Consider the following 19,677-nt stretch of genomic DNA (forward strand, 5'->3'; position numbering starts at 1 on the left):
ACATCAGAGGATCTTGATGAAAACATACTGCCTGTGAGCACCTCCTCTGTGAGAAGTTGAGAACTGGCGGCATTAGGAGTCCAGCCATCTCTTTTTCTGAGCTTTTTGCTCATCAGTTCCTATTTGAATCCTTTTGTTTTCTCTTCTCAGGTCACTTCACCTGGGAGAAATACCTGAAAGAGACATGTGCCATCCCAGCTCCTGCCCATTGCTTCAAGCAGGTAAGAGGGTGAAAACAAGAAAGGTCAAGGGCGATGGTGCATTGGTGACCCAGGAGTTCTGTGCCTGGGATAGGCCCCTTCTTGTCAAGGAAAATGCTTAAGGATATTGGAGACTTAATAGAAATCCAAGTGTGCTGAAGCAAAAATAAAAAAGATACATTTAGGCGCTGCAAATGTTAGAGTAGCACAGAAGATTTTACTGTCAGCTGTGCATGGATAGGAACACAACGATGTTTTTACTCTGCCAAGCACTGGCCCTTGGAGAAAATGTTCTGCTGTGACCCAGCTTTTGGTGGATCCTGCTCAGCATGGAAATTTTCTGCAGAATTCACCTGATCTTTGTGAATGGAATAGCAGCCCACTGGGCATCACGTATTTGAGCACAGACGTGGTCATGTTGAGTACAGGGGATACAGGAGTGAATCAGCATGGTACACCTGGGTCCAGATGGAGGGGCAGCAGCAGAAAGGAGTATCTGTTTGGGTCTTAGGTTGGCTGGGTGATTCTCCTGGGAAGAGGGCTAAGAGGAAAATGTAGGTCTAGTTGTCTAGATGATGCAGTACCAAAAGGTGATTGTCTAGGTTACAGATCTGCCGGGGCTTGACAAACTTTCTTTGCTGCTCTGTGGTGTCTGCTCCCATGCTGTGCTTGGAGGATGTTGTCAGTCTTCGGTAGAATCAGTTTTGGTGCTCTTACGGCTTAAGCTTTATGACTGAGGTGGTGTGTATATTGGAAATCCTAGCTCTAACTGCATCCCTGTTTTTCTCTTTGCAGTCATACACTCCACCCGCAAATGAATTCAAGATCAGCATGAAACTAGAAGCCCAGGACCCCAGGAACACCACCTCCACTTGCATTGCCACAGTGGTGGGTCTGACAGGTGCACGCCTCCGCCTGCGCCTTGATGGCAGCGATAACAAGAATGACTTCTGGCGGCTGGTGGACTCAGCTGAAATCCAGCCTATAGGAAACTGTGAGAAGAATGGAGGGATGCTGCAGCCTCCACTGGGTGAGCTGAAGTTCAACTGTCCAGCAAGCGCCTACATTATCGGTGGGGAAAACCTTAGGGTTTTTTATATTTCTGTTCTTGGGACAGAGACCCATGGACTGCCCCTGCCTACCACTGTGTTGTAGACCAGCCCTGTTAGCTTGGACTGTTAAACAGATGTATCCCACACCAGGTCTGTATTTCCACATGGACACCGTGGCATGGATAGGAAGATGCTTTAGAGTGTATATGAAAGAGCTCTTTGCACTTAAGTGAGCTGCTTGCACTCTTTGCGGCTCAAGCTCAGGATTAGCACATGCTGACCACGCTCTTAAGCCTTCTGAAATTCTCCCTGTGTACCTCAAAGGGAAAACACATTTTCCATGCATTCGTGTGAAAGGATGCCAGAGCCACTCCATTTCCCAGAGGGCACACAAGCAATCAAGGGCCACCCCAAAGTCCTGGTGACCAGGGTGTGGGCAATAGTGTTGAAGGCAGAACAACTGTGATGGCCTTTGCTGGGTGATTGCCTGTATAAGGACAGAATGAATCCAGGTTCTTTTTTGCTGGGAGACACCACACAGTCACACAGGCAGTGCTGACACATAGCTCTAGCAATGGCTCAATCTCTGGCCATTGCCCATTGCTTTAGGCTTCTGATCCTGCTTGCAAGCACTGTCATCTCAAAGGTGTGCTTGACATGAAATGGCTGCCATCCATCAGTGCTTTCCCCTGCACTCCCCCTTCGAGCTGAGCACAGTACTGGTGTCTGGGTAGAGGTGCTTTGCTGGGCATCTGTAAAACTTGATGTAGAGAATAACCAAGAGGGCAATTAGGGCTGAGGCATCTGCTGTATCACTGCTAATCCTGACACTGTGATTTCAAAAGCATTTAAATTTTCATTCATGCTGTCTAAGTGTATTTGTGTCCAAGTGTCTTTGGGGCAATAGCAGGTTCACTGGAGACCGTCTGATGGGGAAACATAATGTCTGAAAAGGTTCCCAGTGATTTAAGTACTGTCTCACGTGAAGGGACGTTTGCGATATTTCATCTGTTTGTTTATTTAATTTTGCTTGGCTACACCTTTATAAATAACCTGGACAGTCGAACACTTCTTCCAGTCTTGTCTTCAGTTAAACCCCCTTTTTTTTTTTTTTTTTTTTTTGACACTGGCCAAATGATGAGCTGATTTGCTGGTTCTTTCCTGATTAAGCAGCAAGATTAATCTGCTTTTGCATTCTGCTGCCCATTATTTTTGAAGTGTCTTCATAAATCTGTCTCTCAATTAGCAAATCCCCAAATAATATCAAGCCGATCTATAGTGATGCAAGAAACCTTCAATAGCATACCTTGAGTTAGGAATATTTTTATTCGTGTTTTTTCCTGGAGCACCATTTGTGAGCTTTGGTGGAAGTACAGTCTAAATTGCAATGGGACACTTGGGACTGACCATTCTGAAGAAGGAAGAAACATCAGCAGGTGCATGTTTTGGCACATCACACCACACGAAGCTGTGTATATGCAAGTCTAATTACACTCTTTCCCTTCCTAATTGCTACAGACAAAACCTGCTGCAGCTATTAACATTAAAGCTGCCATTTTGTATATTACTTTTATGCATGCCGCTGTCCATTTGCAGACATCTCTTTGAAACCTTGGTCCTAGGGTGCAGCTCACAGCTCTGGTGCGGCCTGCCCAGCAGGCATGGGTACCTGTCCTAGCTGGCAGTGATGGGTTCGTCCTGTGCCTTGTCTGGGTTTTGCCAGCAGATGGCAATAAGTGTAATCGAGTTGAGAGCAAAACTCATTTCCGACTGTGCCAAAGGAGAGGGTTCATACGCTGGAAGAAGCCTGTGTGCCCAGCTCTGATCTATATTGCCTGCTTAACCGTGGGCCAGACAAGAGTGGTTCTGTTGCACCCAGCATAAAGACAGGTAACAAATAGCTAGTTTTGCAGTTGTTGTTTCTGCCTGCAGAGTGCAAGGGCCCGGAAGACCCAGCAAGGATTTTCTGTGTTCCTTGTAGTATTTTCCATGTGTACACATCCACTGCTGCTCCCCTTCTTTACGTAGATAATTAATGTAAAAGATTATCTTTGCCCCTCAGGAAGCTTAGCTCTCCCATCCCCTGAGATTTGTGGTTAGCTTGTTTGGTTTCCAGGCTGCTCTGACAGAGTTGCAGGGCTGGCAGGGTGGCCTGTAATGAGCTGGCTGTGTTCTGGCATTTCAACCCTGGCAAAACTTTGCCATGTTAATCATCATGCACTGTTGTGGTTTAACCCCAGCCAGCAAATTAACTCTATCCCAGCTGAAACCAGGACAATGGGATGCTTTCCATCTAGGTGCAGTCCCAGGATTACCGTCAAAACACAGTAAATAGAGAAAGTGCAATGCCTTGTTCAGCTGAGCAGCAGAAATTGCCTGTACAGGAAGATCCACATTCAGCAAAGATGGTGTTTTGTGGTATCTGGAGACTTTTGTCAGTTGTGCAGTCATACTCAGTGCCATAGACTCACAGCATGTGAATGTGCTTTTTTCTTCCCATAAGCCCCTTCCTGTTATTTCTCTACTTTTTTTCACAGAAGGTGTCGAGCCAAAAACTGCTATCCTTTCCTGTAATGGTTAAATCTGTTTCCCAGCCAAGTCACAGCCACTTTATTTCTTCAGGTTAGCTTGCCTGCAGCTCACTCTAAAAGGTGGAGGAGGCCACCCAGAAACTGAGATTCCCTATTGAGGAAGAAATTTTATAGCCTGAGTGTGCACTTGCTGATTCATGTCTCCCCTGTAGTAGGATAGTGCCACCAGCACTAGTGCTGCACAAAATGCTCTGCCTGTATGGTCAATGTACAGACTTTTCTTACGATAAGCAAATACTGGAGTCAAAAATCCATTTCCAGATGTTTCTTTTCAACAACATAATGTTTTGTGTTCAGAGTACCTGGAAAAGGTCAAACCTGACTGTCCAGCCTGAGGAGGAGGGTGGTGTGGGATCACAGTATGTGCCTGCTGCAAAGTTCCCATCAGAGCAGGCATGTGCTGCCAGATCCAGTTACCCCCACAGCCTTAAAGACTCCATCTCTGCTTCCTTCTCTGCAGGCTTTCGGCTGAATGCCTCCTCTTGGCCCATGTTCCTTCTGAAGACTCTGAATGGAGCAGAGATGGCTCCTGTCCGGATTTTTCACAAGGTATTTTACCATACTGTTTGTGAAGACATCCTTCTGGCATGTCCCCTTTACTGCAAAGCACCAAAATCACAGCTGGCATCTCACATGAGATCTGCTGATCCCAGAGATGAAGAACATTGCCCAGCTTTGCCAGAGTGCTGCTTCTCTAGTAGAGACCCAGACCCTCTGCGGCTGTGTTGTAGCAGTGTCAGGATGCAGAGAGAGGTCTGCTAAGAAAGTGTCCTGGGCTTCAACACTTGGGCTTGAGAGATGTGCTTGTTTTTTCACTTGGGCTGCAGGTGCTACTCAAAGTCAGGAATGCAATATGTGAAAGCACCTCTCTGAAACTTTTTAGTGTACCAGAGCTTGTAAGGAGTGCAAATATTGCTGTGAGGCAACACTATTCTCACACCCCTAGTGAAGTCAGAGAGAGACAGAAGCCAGTCTAGAGCCGTGTGCTGTGGTATGGGATGGTTGGTGTGGCTTTAGTGTATCTCAGGTATAAAACACTAGGAAGAGCAAGCCCCAGATAAGGATGAATGGTGGATCTCTCACATGTCTAGCAAAGCTGAAGGTGGGGGAAGAATGAGAGAGAGAGACTGTCATATCTCAGGTTTTCCTGCTCTGAGATAACAAGGTGAGAGTATCCTATAGAGGCTCTTTTCTTTGGACCTCTATTTTCTGCCTGTGTTGGGTGACAGTTGTCACAGGGTGCAGTGTTAACACAGCACTGTCTGGATTTGGTCCAGCAGCCAGGTGATGGCAGAGCAGTCAGTAGTGGACTTTGTTGCCTCTTGACTTAAAGGGCATATGGTTGCATAGGTAGGCCAGTGTGTGAACACCTAATTGGGGTTCAAGTCCAGCTCACTAGCTCCCTTCTTCACCTGCTTGTGGAGGTGATTTTGCTGATGGAGGGGACAGCCCTGGTCTGGGGAGGCACTGGCATATCCTCTTTGAGCACATTTTCAACTTCTCCTTGTAGGAACCACCATCTCCATCCCAAAACTTCTTCAAGACAGGTATGAAGCTGGAGGCAGTGGACAGGAAGAACCCTCACTTCATCTGCCCGGCCACCATTGGGGAGGTGAGAGGTTCTGAGGTCCTCATAACATTTGATGGCTGGAGAGGTGCCTTCGATTACTGGTGCCGATATGATTCCCGGGACATCTTTCCCGTAGGCTGGTGCTCGCTGACTGGAGATAATCTGCAGCCCCCTGGGACAAAAGGTAAGGCCCACGTTGTTGCTTAGCTGTCTTCCTCCTCCACTCAGCTCTCAAAGAGCAGAAAAACAGGCAGAGGCTAGTAGCAAGGACATCTGGGTGCCCTGTCTGGCTTGCTTATGTTGCTTCATGCGTGGTAAAGGTACAGACGATCATACCTATTAGCAGTGTAACAACCTGGCATCAAGGTGCTAAGGAACAGCCATCCATAAAGATGGGCAGGATGATGGCTCTCTGGAGGGATAGTGGTGCTGTACAACATTGCTGGGGTCTGCTCCTCTTCAGGAATTTCCTTGGAGTCTTTCCTGTGTCTTTGGAACGCATATTCCTAGGGACTTTTTCACAGGGGGACTGGGCTATTTGTGGATATAAGGGAATAATGAGAACTAAGTTGCAGGACTGCACCTGCCTGTACTTCTGACAGTTATCTTGCTCTGCCTTATGCTGTGATCTCTACTGTGAACATGGAAAAAGCAGGTCTGAATGAGGTTGTACTTGCCTTGTTCCTAGAACCATGATTGTTGGTTAGGAATGGTATTGGGGAACTTGCTGCCTTGCAAAGGTCCGAGCATTGGCTGTTGAGATTTTCAGATGTGTCTCTAGCTTGCTAGCATTGCAGTTGTGTTTAGAACCAGGGGAGCTGTCATTGTCCCCATGCACATGCCTCTGGCATTTGCTGGCTGGCAAGTCTGACGCATGCCTGTCAATGAAATGAGAAGCAGGAAAGCAACCTCTCTACTGGAGCTGAAGGATTACTTAGGAAAGGCATTTTTGTGATAAGACTGTTCCTCTTGAAAATCCAGGGTCAGCTTGTGCTAACCCGTCAGGCTGTGCTTTCCTGCTGTCCCTTGATGTGAGCCAGTTCTGTCCTCTGTGCTGCAAGTCTGTTGTCGGGGTGGATTGCCTTAGGTCGTCTCGCATGGCCTGTGTGCAAGCCAAGCTGCGGGCTCCCCTTGGATAGAGATGATTTCTGTCATGGTTGGGATCTGAAAGGCACTCTCACTGTTTATCTTGGATTTATGCATTTGGCCTTGATGTTCCCAGCCTCTCCCTTGCTTCCTGCTGTTTGTTTGTGTCCTGCCTGCTGCTGCCCTACAGGCTCTGCAGAGCTGCTGGGGACCTCCCAGCCAGTGGCTGACCTCTCCAGTGGTACCCTGGAGTCAGGGGCTCTCGCCCAGCATCTCCAAGGTGCTTCTCAGGTACTGCATGAGTGGCTAAAGACATGTTTGTGTTGGGTGGGAGATTTCCTGGCAGTAAACTGGGGGTGAAAGGTTTCAGGAGCGAGATGGAAGCTGCCTTCCCAGGAGAAGTGGGAACCTCCCTCTGACACGCAGCATGCAGCACAAGCAGCTCTGTTCCTCTCCAGCCTCCCTGTGCCAGGGGCTGAAGCTGGGAGCAAGCAGAGAATCCAGAAGTAACACCCCATCATGGGGGCAACACCGTGGTAACTTGGAGCCATCTTGAGAAGCATTTGCTTCCCCCTTTGGCAGGCAGCAGTGACAGGCTCTCCCTCTCGTATTGGCTCCATCGGCAGCAACTCTGCAGTTCCCGCTTATGTACAAAAATAGTGAACCCTGAAAGTCACATCTCCCCAATCCCAGGCAGAGGCAGCGCTTGCTCTTGGGCAGATTTCTGCTCTCTTTGCTGCGTTTTTCAAGTACTGGGGCAAGAGCAGGGATTGGCAGAGGTTGCATGAGCCATGTAAAAATGCTGTGGAGTTGGGATCAGCCTTGTCTTTGTCATATTTTACTTTCCTCTCTGTGGTTACCCCCTCCCTTTCCTGCCCCAGTCTTTCCAGTTTCCACTTAGTGGAATTAAACCAAAAGAAAGGAGCACTGGGAACTTTCCTCATCTGTAATTAAATTCCGCCCTTGTTCCTTTACTCCTCACCCCTGCTTTGGAGGAGGATTGAGCACAGTCCTCCCAGGACCTGAGAGTGCTGCCTTTGGCAGGGTTGGAGGATGCTTCACCACAGAGGGATCCCCCTTTCCTTCAGCTCCGATAAAGCTTCCCTGTGTGCCAGCCTGGAGCCTGCAGGACCACATGGTGGAGTTGGGCAGGTTCCCTTTCCTGGTGGGAATTCCCAAATCAGGGAGACCCAGGGAAACATGAAGGAGGTCAGTGCTAACCGTGGTTATACCGGGCTCTGCTCACATACCAGACTGACTGCCTTGCGCTGAGCTGATGGATACCAGCAGGGAGAGCTGAGAAATCCTGTGAAGAGTTAACTCTGTCGAGACTGATGGCTTCCTGGGGCTGAGCAAAAAGAGGCCTCACCAAATGAGTTCACGTTCAAGGGAAGCAGAACTTCAAAGAGGCCAGGCATATCTGTTTAATGCTGGTAACTTAATTCAGCTCTAATCTGTCCCTTCTGCTGGTTGCCAGCAGAGGTGGAGGAGTGCAGAGCTTCTCCCAGGCACATCCCCTCTCCAGCTCCGGGGCCTCCCACTCCCACCAGTGTTTGCTTAGCTGGGGCGGCTGGGCAGGGTGCTGGTGGAGCTTGGGCCAGGCCAGCCATGCTGAGGGGAGCTTTCAGAAGGGCACATGTGTGTGAAGGGAGGAAAGGGAGGTCAAACAGCGAGGAGGAACAGCTCTCTGCGCACCAGGTTGGTAATTACATCGCTCTCAGGATGTGCTGTCTGTGTGGTGGCCTGCTGGGAGAGCTCCGCTGCGGCCGGTGGCCAGATGGCTGCAGGCTCCCGGGTGTCTCCTGGAGCTCCTCTCTTGATGCAGCACAGCTTGGAGCTGGGGGGTTCAAATAAACACACACCACAGGGGAAACGTAGCTCCAGGGATGCCTGGTTGGTCCTGATCCTCTCTGCCCCATGTAAGCCTGCGGACTGGTGTTGCAGGTCAGCTCTGCTGGGCTTACAGAGCAAGGTGAAATGCCTGTGCATCCTGAGCTCATCCTGTGCATCCTCAGCTTCTTCACACCAGCTTGGCAGCAGTCGGGGAAGGCAGGTCCCCATGACCATCCCAAAGGGAGAGGGGTTTCTATGGGTGTGCAGCAGGCTTCCTCCAGCTTCCCACCCATGCCAGTGGGGCACTCCCAGGGTTGTCTCTTGGCCAGGAATCCCCACTCCACTCTTCACATGTAGTGTACAGCATCTTATATGTCTTCTCATGCCTCTTACACACGTGCTTTTTTACCCTTAAATGCATATCCTGGGCTTTTAGGAATATAAGGTGAGGTGGACTTCCTATTAAACTAAGCGCTAGATTGCAGCTTTGAGCTCTGCTCAAAGGGCAGACTGTGTTAATGATAGTTTCTGCAGTTACCTTGTACACGAGGTGCTTGTGACTTGTGGGTTCACTTCAGAGTTTTAGAAATTAGCTTTTTTGACTGTTTCCAAAAGAGCTGTTTGCACATCCGTTCAGAGTCAAGCAGTCATCCTAGAGAAATATTGATTGAGAAATATTTATCTATCACAGAGCATATACATAAAGCAGCTGAATTAAGGTTGTGTGGGGCATTGAACCCAAACATACTGCAAAGGTTTTGAACTTCCCTGTTGCATGATGGGGTCAGAGTTTCAGAATTAGGGCATCAGAGGAGAATGGTGTTTTCCCCATATTTAGATATTGCAGCACACAAAAGCGCGGCCAAAATACACTGCATGCACTTTACTAACAACGTTGATTTTTTCAACAGAAGACCCTGAAGGTGTGTTGACTAGGGAAGGAATTATCCCCATCTGCCAGGCCTGCGTGCTTTTCTGTATGAGTTATGTAGTGACTCAGCTGACATTGTAGTAGATACAGCGCAGGAGGTAGCTGATATTTCTCAAGCTGAGAGCTTCAAGGTCTAGATTAAGTTGTGATGCATACAAGGAGTGTATAAGTCTGTGCACTGTGGCAATGTTAGGTAGAAGTGTAAATTGGAAGGAAAGCAGAGATTGAAGGGTAAAATATGTGTTGTGGGTTAGCCCTGGTAGACAGCTGAGCCCCCCTCTGCCACTTGCTCACCCCCGCAGTGGGATGGGGCAGAGAATGAGAAGGGTAAAGGTGTGAAAACTCGTGGGTTGAGATACAGACAGCTTAATAAGTAAAGCAAAAGCTGTACATGCAAGGCAAAGCCAGGTGTTCATTCACTGCTTCCTATCGACACGCAGGTGTTCAGCCATCTCCAGGAAAGCAGGGCTTCATCACGTGTAATGGTGACTTGGGAAGACAATGCCATTGCTCCGATCATCCCCCCCCTTCCTCCTTCTTTCCCCCAGCTTCTCTTGATGAGCACAGCATCATATGGTATGGAATATCCCTTTGGTCAGTTGGGGTCAGTTGTCACGGCTGTGCCCCCTCCCAGCATCTTGTGCACCCCCAGCCTGCTCGCTGTGAGAAACAGAGAAGACCTTGACACTCCGCAAGCCCAGCTCAGCAATAGCTAAAACATGAGTGTGTTACCAGTGCTGTTTTGGCCACAAATCTGAAACACAGCACCATACGAGCTATTACTAAAGAAAGTTAACTCTAGCACAGCCAAAACCAGTAGAGTACTTTTGAAAAACTTTGCATGCATTTTACTTTTTCTGAACTTCCTGCTCCTTGGGGAGTCTGGGGGCAACTCAAGCTTTCGTGGCTCTTAAACGGGACAGAAACAATCCTGCTCTCGGGTCACTGACATAAGTGGAGCGCAGATTTGGAAAGCTGCTTTGTCCCTCTCCATTGTAAGCAGTACAGAAAATCAGTATTTAGGATCAACCTAAAGAATGAGGATTGTTGCTTAGTTACTTTAAATCATGTCTGGGGAGAAAGAGCAACAGATGCACACACAAATGGAGGTGCTGCTGCTAAGGTTCAGGGCAAAACGGATTGAAAAGGGAAATATGAGACTGTGATAAAAATCACTGAGAAGAAAAGAGGAAGTAAGAAGCTGGTTAATGATTGTAGTTTCCAGGGCCACCTGCCCTGGAAAGCTCAGCAGGGAGGGGGGCTGAGGGAAATCCCCCATCAGCCAAGGCATGGTCTTGTAGAGAGATGTGTCTGCTTCTGTTATCCGTGGGAAATTTGGGGTTTCACAACTGATCACAGGCTAGAGTAAAGTTCAGTCCTTTGTAGTCAGGGAAACACATTGGAATAGGTTCCATGAGCAGTTATTTGCCTTTCTGAAGTGGTTTGTGGGGTGGAGAGCTGTGAGCCCCTGGGGGAAGAGAAACCAACCCGGGGTCTTCTCAGGTACCTCTGCAAGGCAGCTTCCAGCTCTGAGCTCTTCACCCAAGGAGGTGATGCACTCAGGAGTCTATCTACACGAGCAAAAGGACACCAGTTGGGAAAAAGAGACTGAGCAGACAGGATCAGGGCTTTCTGCCTATATGTGCTGATTGTGGGCGCAGGAGTCTGAGATTTTCTGCAAGATCTGGGTCTTTACACAAGAAAGCTTGTAGAACTCTTATTTAAACATTAGCTTTAAATTTCAAAGAAACACATGCATTTTTCTTGTGTTTATGCTACTTTAGCAGTGATTTGCCTCAAAAATTGTGAGACTTTTACAGGCGCCCTTCTTACAGCTGAGTGCTGGTGGCTCCGTGCATGATCCCAACAGTACTGCTGCTGGAAGATGCTGTGGTAGGGACAGTCTTTTCTGGCCTCTTGAAAAGCAGCTCATTTTCCAGGTCCTGAGAAATCCAGATTTAGTCCATACCTGCACAAGAACCTTCCCCACACACACATGCATACACACACCCCTTCCACTGTAATAGCATCCCTTAAGTCTGCTCCACCATGTTTCGTACATCACTGCTGGAGGGCAGGGAAATACTGTAACCTTAAAAACAAGGATGCAGGGACACATGCAGCCAGCACCAACCTGCCCACAGTCACAAGGATAGCCATTAAAGTCTGTAACTCAGAAGGTCCCTGTGCCATTCTCCCATTTGGGCTATGCCTCTGGCTGATGCCAAGTTCCTCTGGAGTTCCCTGGTGGGTTTGTTAACACCCTTTTCCACCCTTCTGGATGCTCCGTAACAGAGAGAGGGGTGACGCCGTGCTGGGTTTGGGAGAGGGGCAGCAGTGAAAGCGTTAAGGCTGGGCGGGCAGAGCTGGAAGCAGCTCCAGCGCTGGAATTTGGAGGAGTGGAGTTGCTGCCTTAGCACGAGCCTAACTGGCGGAGAGGCCCCACACTCAGCTGGGTCAGGGAGAGCTAATGCAGAGCATGTCCTTCTGGCTGCTTTGCCAAGGCTGATGGGGAGCTGCAGTGAGGGCAGTGGAGACCCTGGTGCTCCGTGCGGTTAAACAGCAGGCACTTGCCTTGACTGCCTTCTTCGGGTCTGCTGCGAGCTGTCAGCACACTGCTCCCTCTCTCTGGGCTTGGCTGCCTTGAAAGCATTTCCCTCTGCTTGCAAAGCAAGCAAAAGTTAATAGTTTTAGATAGTTACCATGGGGATATGTTGAAGTGTAGCTCACATCCACTCCTGGCTCGCCATCTGTTGCATGCGTTACACAGCCCGCCGAAGAGACTGGAGTGTGCCGGCAGGGCCTGGGCTGCCCTTGCGTGGGTGCTGGGCCAGGAGCGATAATTCCGGGAGGTAACAGAGAGGCAGAAAATGCTGACCCTGGGTAGAAAGTTCATGAAGTTCTTCATCTCTCGCCACCATTGCTGGCATGTGATTTATTGGTTAACTGCTTGGTGTCTTCAAATGGAGAGGATAATCAGATGCTAGATTTTCTGCCCATGGGCAAAGGTAATGTGTATTTTATGGCTTTTCTTTATTTTTGATGTTGCTTGGTTTCTCTTCTCCTTCGGGGCGAGAACACAGCGGTGGGTGGAGGAGCCTCATCAGGGGTAGCTGGCAGGGTAACACTCAGGTGAGCTTCTGTGCTTTCCTGCTTGGAGGAAATGGAAAAATATTAATTACTGTCACTTCAGGACTGAGCTCGGATTTGGAGCTCATACATCAAGCTGGGTGACACTAGTTTGTGTTGGGGTGGCTGGATTTGGGACCACACAAGCAGAGTTTATGTACTGACAGAAGGTTACGCAAAGAAGTTCATCATTTTCTCTTTTATGCGTGAGTCTAATGCATGTGCAGTCATGGTACCTGGGTGTTGCTGCCTTCGTGACTGCTATCGGAAGATCCCATGAAAAAACTCTTGAGCTGTTCAGAGCACAGAGCCAAGGCACTTAGCAGTAATCCTGGCTTGGCTCAAATGTGTGTCCTGGAATACACTATGGCTTTGGAGGTCTGGGGGCTCGGACAAGAGCAGCCCAGCGCTGCAGGAGGGTGTGCTGCTCCCCCAACCCTCTTTGGATGCTGATGGTGCCCGCGGCTCAACAAACAGCAAATCTGTGGCTCAGCAGGAATGGTGGATCTGGCATTTCAGAGACTTGATATTACTATATGATGTCTTGGGGCTGGCAAGAGCCTCTGAGAAGAGGAGCTGACCTGGGAAAGGCAGAGTTTCCGCTATCCCCCAGCCTGTCCTTAATATCAGTGTCTAGGCCTTCCTCCCAACTTGACTTTTCCTCATGTGTTTTATTCTAAGATGCTTCATAACCCAGAGAGCCTGGGTTGTATTCAGGATGTTTCCTTCCCTTTTCTATCCTACTTCCTGTCCCAAAACAGGGTTTCAAAATCTCAGGGCATTACTGAGTCTTGGCAGGATGTTTCAACAGGAGCCTCACTGTTGAAACCTTCCTCTCTCCGGGTGAATAGCGCTGGGGTCGCTGCTCCATTTCTGCAAGATCTCTGACCAGTAACAATGCTTCTGCTGATGGGACATGGTACAGGGCTGTGCTTGTGTAGGCCAAAGGTCTGAGTGCTTTCAGGGTAGAATTGGACAAACTCAAGGAAGAACAGCTGTCGGGGCTTTTATTTCTGGGGGTCTAAAAGTGTCTGAGTCAGGATGTCCTGAGCTGCTGATTACAAGAAGGGCTGGTGTTTCTGCCTAACCATCTTTTGCTGCCAGGTTTGGAAGCAGAGTTAAATAAGCTTAAAGTATGCCCAGTGTAACAGTTTGTATAACTTTAGGAGAGCCACAGGGAGAGCACAGTTTCCCATCTAGATGAAGTGTTTTAAACACTTAAGAACCTTCGCATCAAGGATTTAGGGCTCCACACCTTGTTTCAGCCTGTCACCAGCACACATATGCCAGCCGTTGGTGACAGGAGCTTGGTCCCTTGGAGGGATGCTGCTTCTGATGCAGGTAAGTGCCAGAGCAACCAAAATGATCAACCAGACTCTTCTCACAAAGGTCTGTAAAGGCTGTGCACAGTTAATGGGATGGTTGTGATCAGAGCAGTGTATGCACATATGGGAGAAATGGACCCATTTGGGTGGGATTTTTCGCAGTGATTCTATGGGAGCAAGAACATTACATCCTCTTCTTGTGACCTACTGGGTACTTTCTTCATTTTCTTGTTTTCTCCCCAGTTTTTGGAGAGGGGAAGTAAATGCTGTTGAGCCCAGCTCTGACCCTGGCTTTGGCGAACAGTTATATGTTGCCACGGCGTGCATTTTTATTGAATCTAGGAACTTTGTACTGAATATACAGCCCCACTTGTTATAAAGTTCGGACCTTTTGTGGCTTGTCATGGTTCTCCTCTTGATCTTCGGTGTTTTTATAGCTTCCGAACAGCTTTAAAAAAAGAACAAAAGGTGGAATAAACTGCACCCACCTAGCAGTCTCCTTGTTCTTTCTGCACTGATATGTTGAAGGTGTTCTGCTAATATTTAACCAGGAAGCCAAAGCTAAAAAAAGAGCTTCAGAGAAGATCAGAACAAGCAGAAACCCCAGGAACGGTCCTGAATAGCCTGAATATGGCAAGAGTACAGAACCATTCTCAACATGGGGTTTTGGAAACCCACTGGTAATTAACTCCCAGGGGCAGAAAATGTGATCAGTCAGTAGATAGACTGTGGTGGCCACTCACGCCACATATTCTTATGGAATGTATGTCCTTGAGCTAGCTGGATATAAATAGCAGTATAGCCATGCCGTTGCAAACTTCCCACAGGCTGTAAATCTGTGAAGAAACTACTGACCTCTGTCCTGCTGCAGGTGTAGTTCAGGTTGGCTTGGGCATGCTTGCACAAGCTGAAGTCTTACCCAGTCTGCAGGTTGCTTGCTTCCTAAGAGCATGGCTCTGGGATTTTCTTGAGGACTGCTATGTGGACCGGACATGTGTCAGTCATCCCTGGTGCTTTTGGCAGCCCTCTTCGAGTACACACTCTGCTGATGGCCTCTCCTGAAGCACTAAGCCTGGAAGAGCTGCAGTACGATGGTTTTCCTGAGGTGTGGAAACAAGTTTATTTACATTGTCGGTGTCTGTGTCAGGACCAAAAGTGCCAGTTCTGCTCATGTACCATCTACTGAACAACTCCGGGGCCTCATAGGTGGGCTCTTGCAGTTGCTGCTGGAGTACTCACCATGTGTCCATGGGCACTGTCATGCAGGAGACAATATCAGCCTGGCTTTGGGGTAATCAGATTAAGCTTGAGTATTGAAGTTCAGATTTTTACTTGATTTTGTTCTGACTTTGCCAATAAATATTGGCATTGCCATTTCTCTTGGTGCTCCCTGATTGCCGCTGTATGTGTTCTTTCACCTGCTAGTGTATCTCTTCAGTCAGGGGTTTGAGTTTCAACTCTGCTGATGCATTTCTCATGCTGGAGCTGCCCAGCTCAGTTCTAATCTCCTTTCTGTAGTTCAGAATTTCTGTTTTAATTCAATAGCTGCTTCACAGCTGATTAAAACAACATATTGTTACAACAGCTTTATTTTTGCAGTGGACTGGAGAAGATGAGGCTAATAAGGGGATCACAAGCAAGAACACAGGTTGTATTGCAGCCAGTTTATTTGGAATAAGAGGTAGAGGAATGGGGACAGGAGGAAAACTGGTGGTTTGGGATGTGAAGAGGGTGATTATAGACAAATTTGGCATTCGCTTGTCCTCTGCATTTGAACCATATGCCCCTGTAGGTTCATTGCAGCTCTTTGTTGTCCAACCTGGTAGCTGCGCTTCAGACAGGCTGGGGGAGCTGGTAGCACCCGTTCTCTTGGCTGCACCTGCAAAGGAATATCTAACTGTCCTTGCAGAACTGGACCCAGAGTTAAGTTGTCTGATCACTGAAGAAATAAAAAATGGTGCTGGCACAAAGAGTGCAAGCCAAGGCCACCACCTTCGTAAAAATGGGCTGCAAAGATTGCTGGACACTGGCTCATACAAGCAAGTATTTCTCTAAGGGTGATGAGGATACTGTGCATAGAATAAATAATAGCGCTGTTGCAGTATGGGCTGTAATTCTGCTGAGGGCTTCCTGTGCAATCCAGATCTTCACACTAAATCCCTGGAACCAGCCCCACCATCCAAAGCTGCCATTTTTCTCTACAGTGTAAATGCCTATGCCAGGTCCATTCCCAGCATGATCTTTCTGCTCCTTTGCTTTGCCTTCTGGGAGCTGGAAGAGAGGATGGCAGGGAAAAGAGGGGCTGAAGAAGCAGGAATGTGAGATGTTTATGGCTGGTTGTGCAGATGTTCTACAGCAAAGGTGCTGAGAGATGAGGGGCTTGTGAGCTGCTATTCGGGGAGAAGCTTGCTTGACTGCTCCAGTGGTGGCAGGCATGATGCCATTTTCCCTTACCCAAATGCTAGCCTTTGCAGTATTTTATAAAAAAGATGCATAACTCAGTTTACCCATTCATTTTTTAATGCTATTCAGTGGATAGAAAGCAGTTAATTTCTTTCCTGTATGGGGGAGAAATTAAGACCTCGGTTTGGAGACTAAGTAAATCTGTGTGCTCAGCACTAAACTGAAAATGACTTTTGCTGAGGACAACGATTTGGGCATCCTTGCTCTCCACAGCACTGTCACTGTCTTTGTCTCTGATCATGAGCCAGTCACTTATCTCTGTTTATTTTGCCATCAGCAAAATGGGGACTGTGCTGACCCCCAGGGCATTTTGATGAATAAGTCTATTGTGTTGCACATCCATAACACTTGTTGTGGTGGGTCTCAGAGCACTTTCCCCCTGCATTGGGGAATATCTGCACACGTATGTTTATACTCTAAAAAGCGTCAATAACTGCTAAGTAATAATAAGAGTTACTGTCTCTGAAATGATCTTGGAAACCAGTTAAAAACATTAAAAGATATTTTACATTGTATGCTAAGCAGAAGAGCCAAAGCAGTGTGAAGGAACTCTTAAAAATGCTCAATCTGATCAAAGAGTTTTCTTAATAGGATCAGTGAAGGGCAGACTCGGAGTGGCTCTCGGCATGCAGCGGGGCAAGGCAGAGCTTAGCCCTGGCTGAAGATATCCCCGGAAAGGCTGGAACTCTGTGAAAACGAGAATCCAGGGATCGGCTGCAGGTTTGGGGGCTTTTTGCTTGATTTTTAACTAGTGTAATGAGGCTTTCTTTTCAGTTGGTTTCTACCGTGACGTCCAATGTCCTGATCTCTCATTTTTCCAAAGTGGAATCTTTTCCCCTGGCTCTTTCTGGCCACTGCTGTGCTTTGAGCTGATATTCTTGTTCAGTGAACATTACAGCCCAAGTTCTCCCTCCTGAAGGAGCACCAGGCAGCTCAGAACCCATCATTTTGCATCTGAAGGTAGGATTCTTTTTCTCCACGCTCATTGCTTTATATTTATCGGCGTGATGGTCACCTGCTGTTTTCTTGCCCTGAAACTCAGTCTCCTAGCTTCAGTCTGGAACTGCTCATGGGCTGCCATCATCCTGTCTGCCCTGGGAAGAGTGGATCGTTAGAAAACTGAGCTTATCCCCTCCCCAAGTCACTCATGAAGACGCTGAGCAGTGCAGATCCCTGTGTCCTCCACATAGATCTCTCTCCTCCACAAGAATGACTGTTTACCCCTACCTTTTCTAACCCTTGATTTATCCTTATAGAAGCCTTTCCTCTTACCCCATGGCTCTTTAGTTTTTATAAAAGCCTTTGGTGAGGTTCTCAGAGACTTTGTGGAAAGGCAGGTAGGCTGTGTCATGTCCGTCCACGTGGTCACTGATGAGTCCAGACCCTTCCAGGTTCACAAGACTGGGTTTCTGTTATAGAAACTGTATTGGCACTGCCCAGATAGGTCAGATTCCTCTTTGGGGCCGTGTTAATGGATACAGCCTCAGTTTTGTTTTGGAAAATGTTTTAGCCAGATGCACTTTGTGCTTGGGTAAAATTAGCTACTTGGATTTAGCAAATTGACTGGGTGAATGGGGCAGACGGACATGTGCAGAAGGGCAGCCTTGGTGATGGAGAGGTCTCTTTGGGTTGTGAGTTCTGTTGTTTGATCCATGTAAGCAGACCCTGCAGGTCCAGAATAGGGTTTTTCTCGTCTTCAGCTGCAGTAGCACGGACTGCAGTCTTCAGTTGTTCTTTTTCACGTATCTGTATGTGGTTATAATTAGAGGTAGGACACTTGGGACGTTTTGCAATGCTGTTATTGGTCTGGCACTTCAGGCAAGTCACTAAACCTCTGGCTGTCAGTGGGCTGCCCAGCATCTCTGAGATGTGTTGCAAGGTGCAGTGAATGCCTCGGAAGGTTTTTAAGATCCCTGGCTGCACTGCCTTCGGAAAGCGCTGAATGTAATTACCAATATGGTTTAGGGCACACAGGAATGCTGCCTTGAGAGCTGTAAATGTAAGACTTGTGCAAAAAGCAAATAGCAGTTGCTGGTATCACTGTGACTCTTGAGACTTATTTTTGTAAATAAAACAACCATAAAAATGCTACAGCTTGTGCCAGTGGGATGTACAGTGGCATCTGCAGTGCACAGAGCTCATCCAAGCACATGCAAACAATTAAAATAAAAAAATTGCTGCTGCAGACCGTGCAGATTTCTAAGCCTTTAAGAAATGAGACGCTCATGGTGAATATTCAGAGCCTTTCCCAGGTTCAACAAATGCATGAGGCATTGCTTTAGTTTTAAGTAACCTCTCTTCCTCATGTGCCTATGGATGTCCAGCCCAAAACCGGACATTAAAATGCAACACGATCGTCAGGATAGGCAGGATGAGACAGTTTTAGGGACTGTGGGTTTGCATTTTTGTGCGTGCTGCTGTGTAACCACTGGCCAGTGAGGTGTGGGAGGGGATTGGTGAATAAAACACCTCATGGCTTCCAGCAAAGGCAACAGCAAGTTTCAGTAGTTGAAAGCTGAAACTAGACAAATCTTTTGTAAAAAGAAGATGCATCTTTGGGAGTTAAGATAACTGATCGTGAGAACATCTAGAACATGCTGAATCATACAGCGCTTGGGTCCTCTTGCTGTATTGCTGTATTAGATGTATCCTCTGGTCTCTCAGCCTTAGCTCAAGTAGATGTTTTAGGCTGGAGAGCAGGAATCCCTGCAGGAAATACTGAATTATCAGAATAATTGCATTCTGACTTTCAAATTCCGGGATTTGAAGGATTGTCCTTAATCCCCATCTTTGCAAGGAGCCTGTGTCTCCCACCCATGCTCTGATCTTTTCTCTTGTGTTCTGTCTGCCTAGCCTGCTGAGAGCTCAGGTCGTACCAAGTCTTGAGCCTTCCCAGAGCCCACATTTATGTCCCAGTCATGCTCATAGTGGCCAGCAATGATGGTCTCTGCTTTGGGAAGTATCACAGAGGTTTGAAGCTTTCACATCTTACTGTCAGACGGGCACTGAGCTCTGTTTTGTGTCCAGCTCCAGCCTTCAAGATGTCTAGGTTTGAACTGCTGCATCCAGGGAAGGATTTAGCCAGATCTCAACAAGATTTCTGTTCTCTGGCAAATGTGCTTATCTTACATGTGTCTCTAATCTACCTCTTTGAGTCTTGCTTCTGACCGTGAACTGCTGAAGATGGGACAAGGGGCAGCTGGAGTACCAAAGAACCACTGGACAGGTGGCCTACAGGACATTCTTCATAGATGCTTTAAAATGGGTATGAACGGTGTGTTCAGTCTTCCCAGAAACCACCCCCTGTGTTTCAGTCACTGTAATGGTCATTACTGATATCTCTAGAGAGAAGGGGTGTGAGCTACAGCTGCATCTGAGAGTACAGTAGCCCTTAGCAGGTAAAATGGAGATTTCGGGTTTTGTGGTCCAGCAGCTGTTAGTAAATGCAGACTGTTAAATAGCTGGTGTATTGGAGAGAAAGGTAGGAAACTGTTCTC

General features: G+C 47.8%; 1 protein-coding gene across 6 annotated transcripts in view; it reads left to right on the forward strand.

Annotated features, from left to right (window-relative positions):
* The window catches only part of SCMH1 (sex comb on midleg homolog 1 (Drosophila)), a 57,801-nt gene that overhangs the window by 12,117 nt on the left and 26,007 nt on the right, over positions 1–19,677 (forward strand). For all 6 annotated transcript variants that reach the window (XM_010576251.1, XM_010576254.1, XM_010576256.1 and 3 more), the window contains 4 exons: positions 151–221; positions 996–1,230; positions 4,304–4,392; positions 5,354–5,597. In XM_010576251.1, coding sequence (XP_010574553.1) covers positions 151–221; positions 996–1,230; positions 4,304–4,392; positions 5,354–5,597 — 639 coding nt within the window. The remainder of the gene's footprint in view (positions 1–150; positions 222–995; positions 1,231–4,303; positions 4,393–5,353; positions 5,598–19,677) is intronic.

The sequence above is a fragment of the Haliaeetus leucocephalus genome, unplaced genomic scaffold, assembly GCF_000737465.1.
Source record: "Haliaeetus leucocephalus isolate CR32 unplaced genomic scaffold, Haliaeetus_leucocephalus-4.0 Scaffold517, whole genome shotgun sequence".
NCBI classification, from domain to species: Eukaryota; Metazoa; Chordata; class Aves; order Accipitriformes; family Accipitridae; genus Haliaeetus; species Haliaeetus leucocephalus.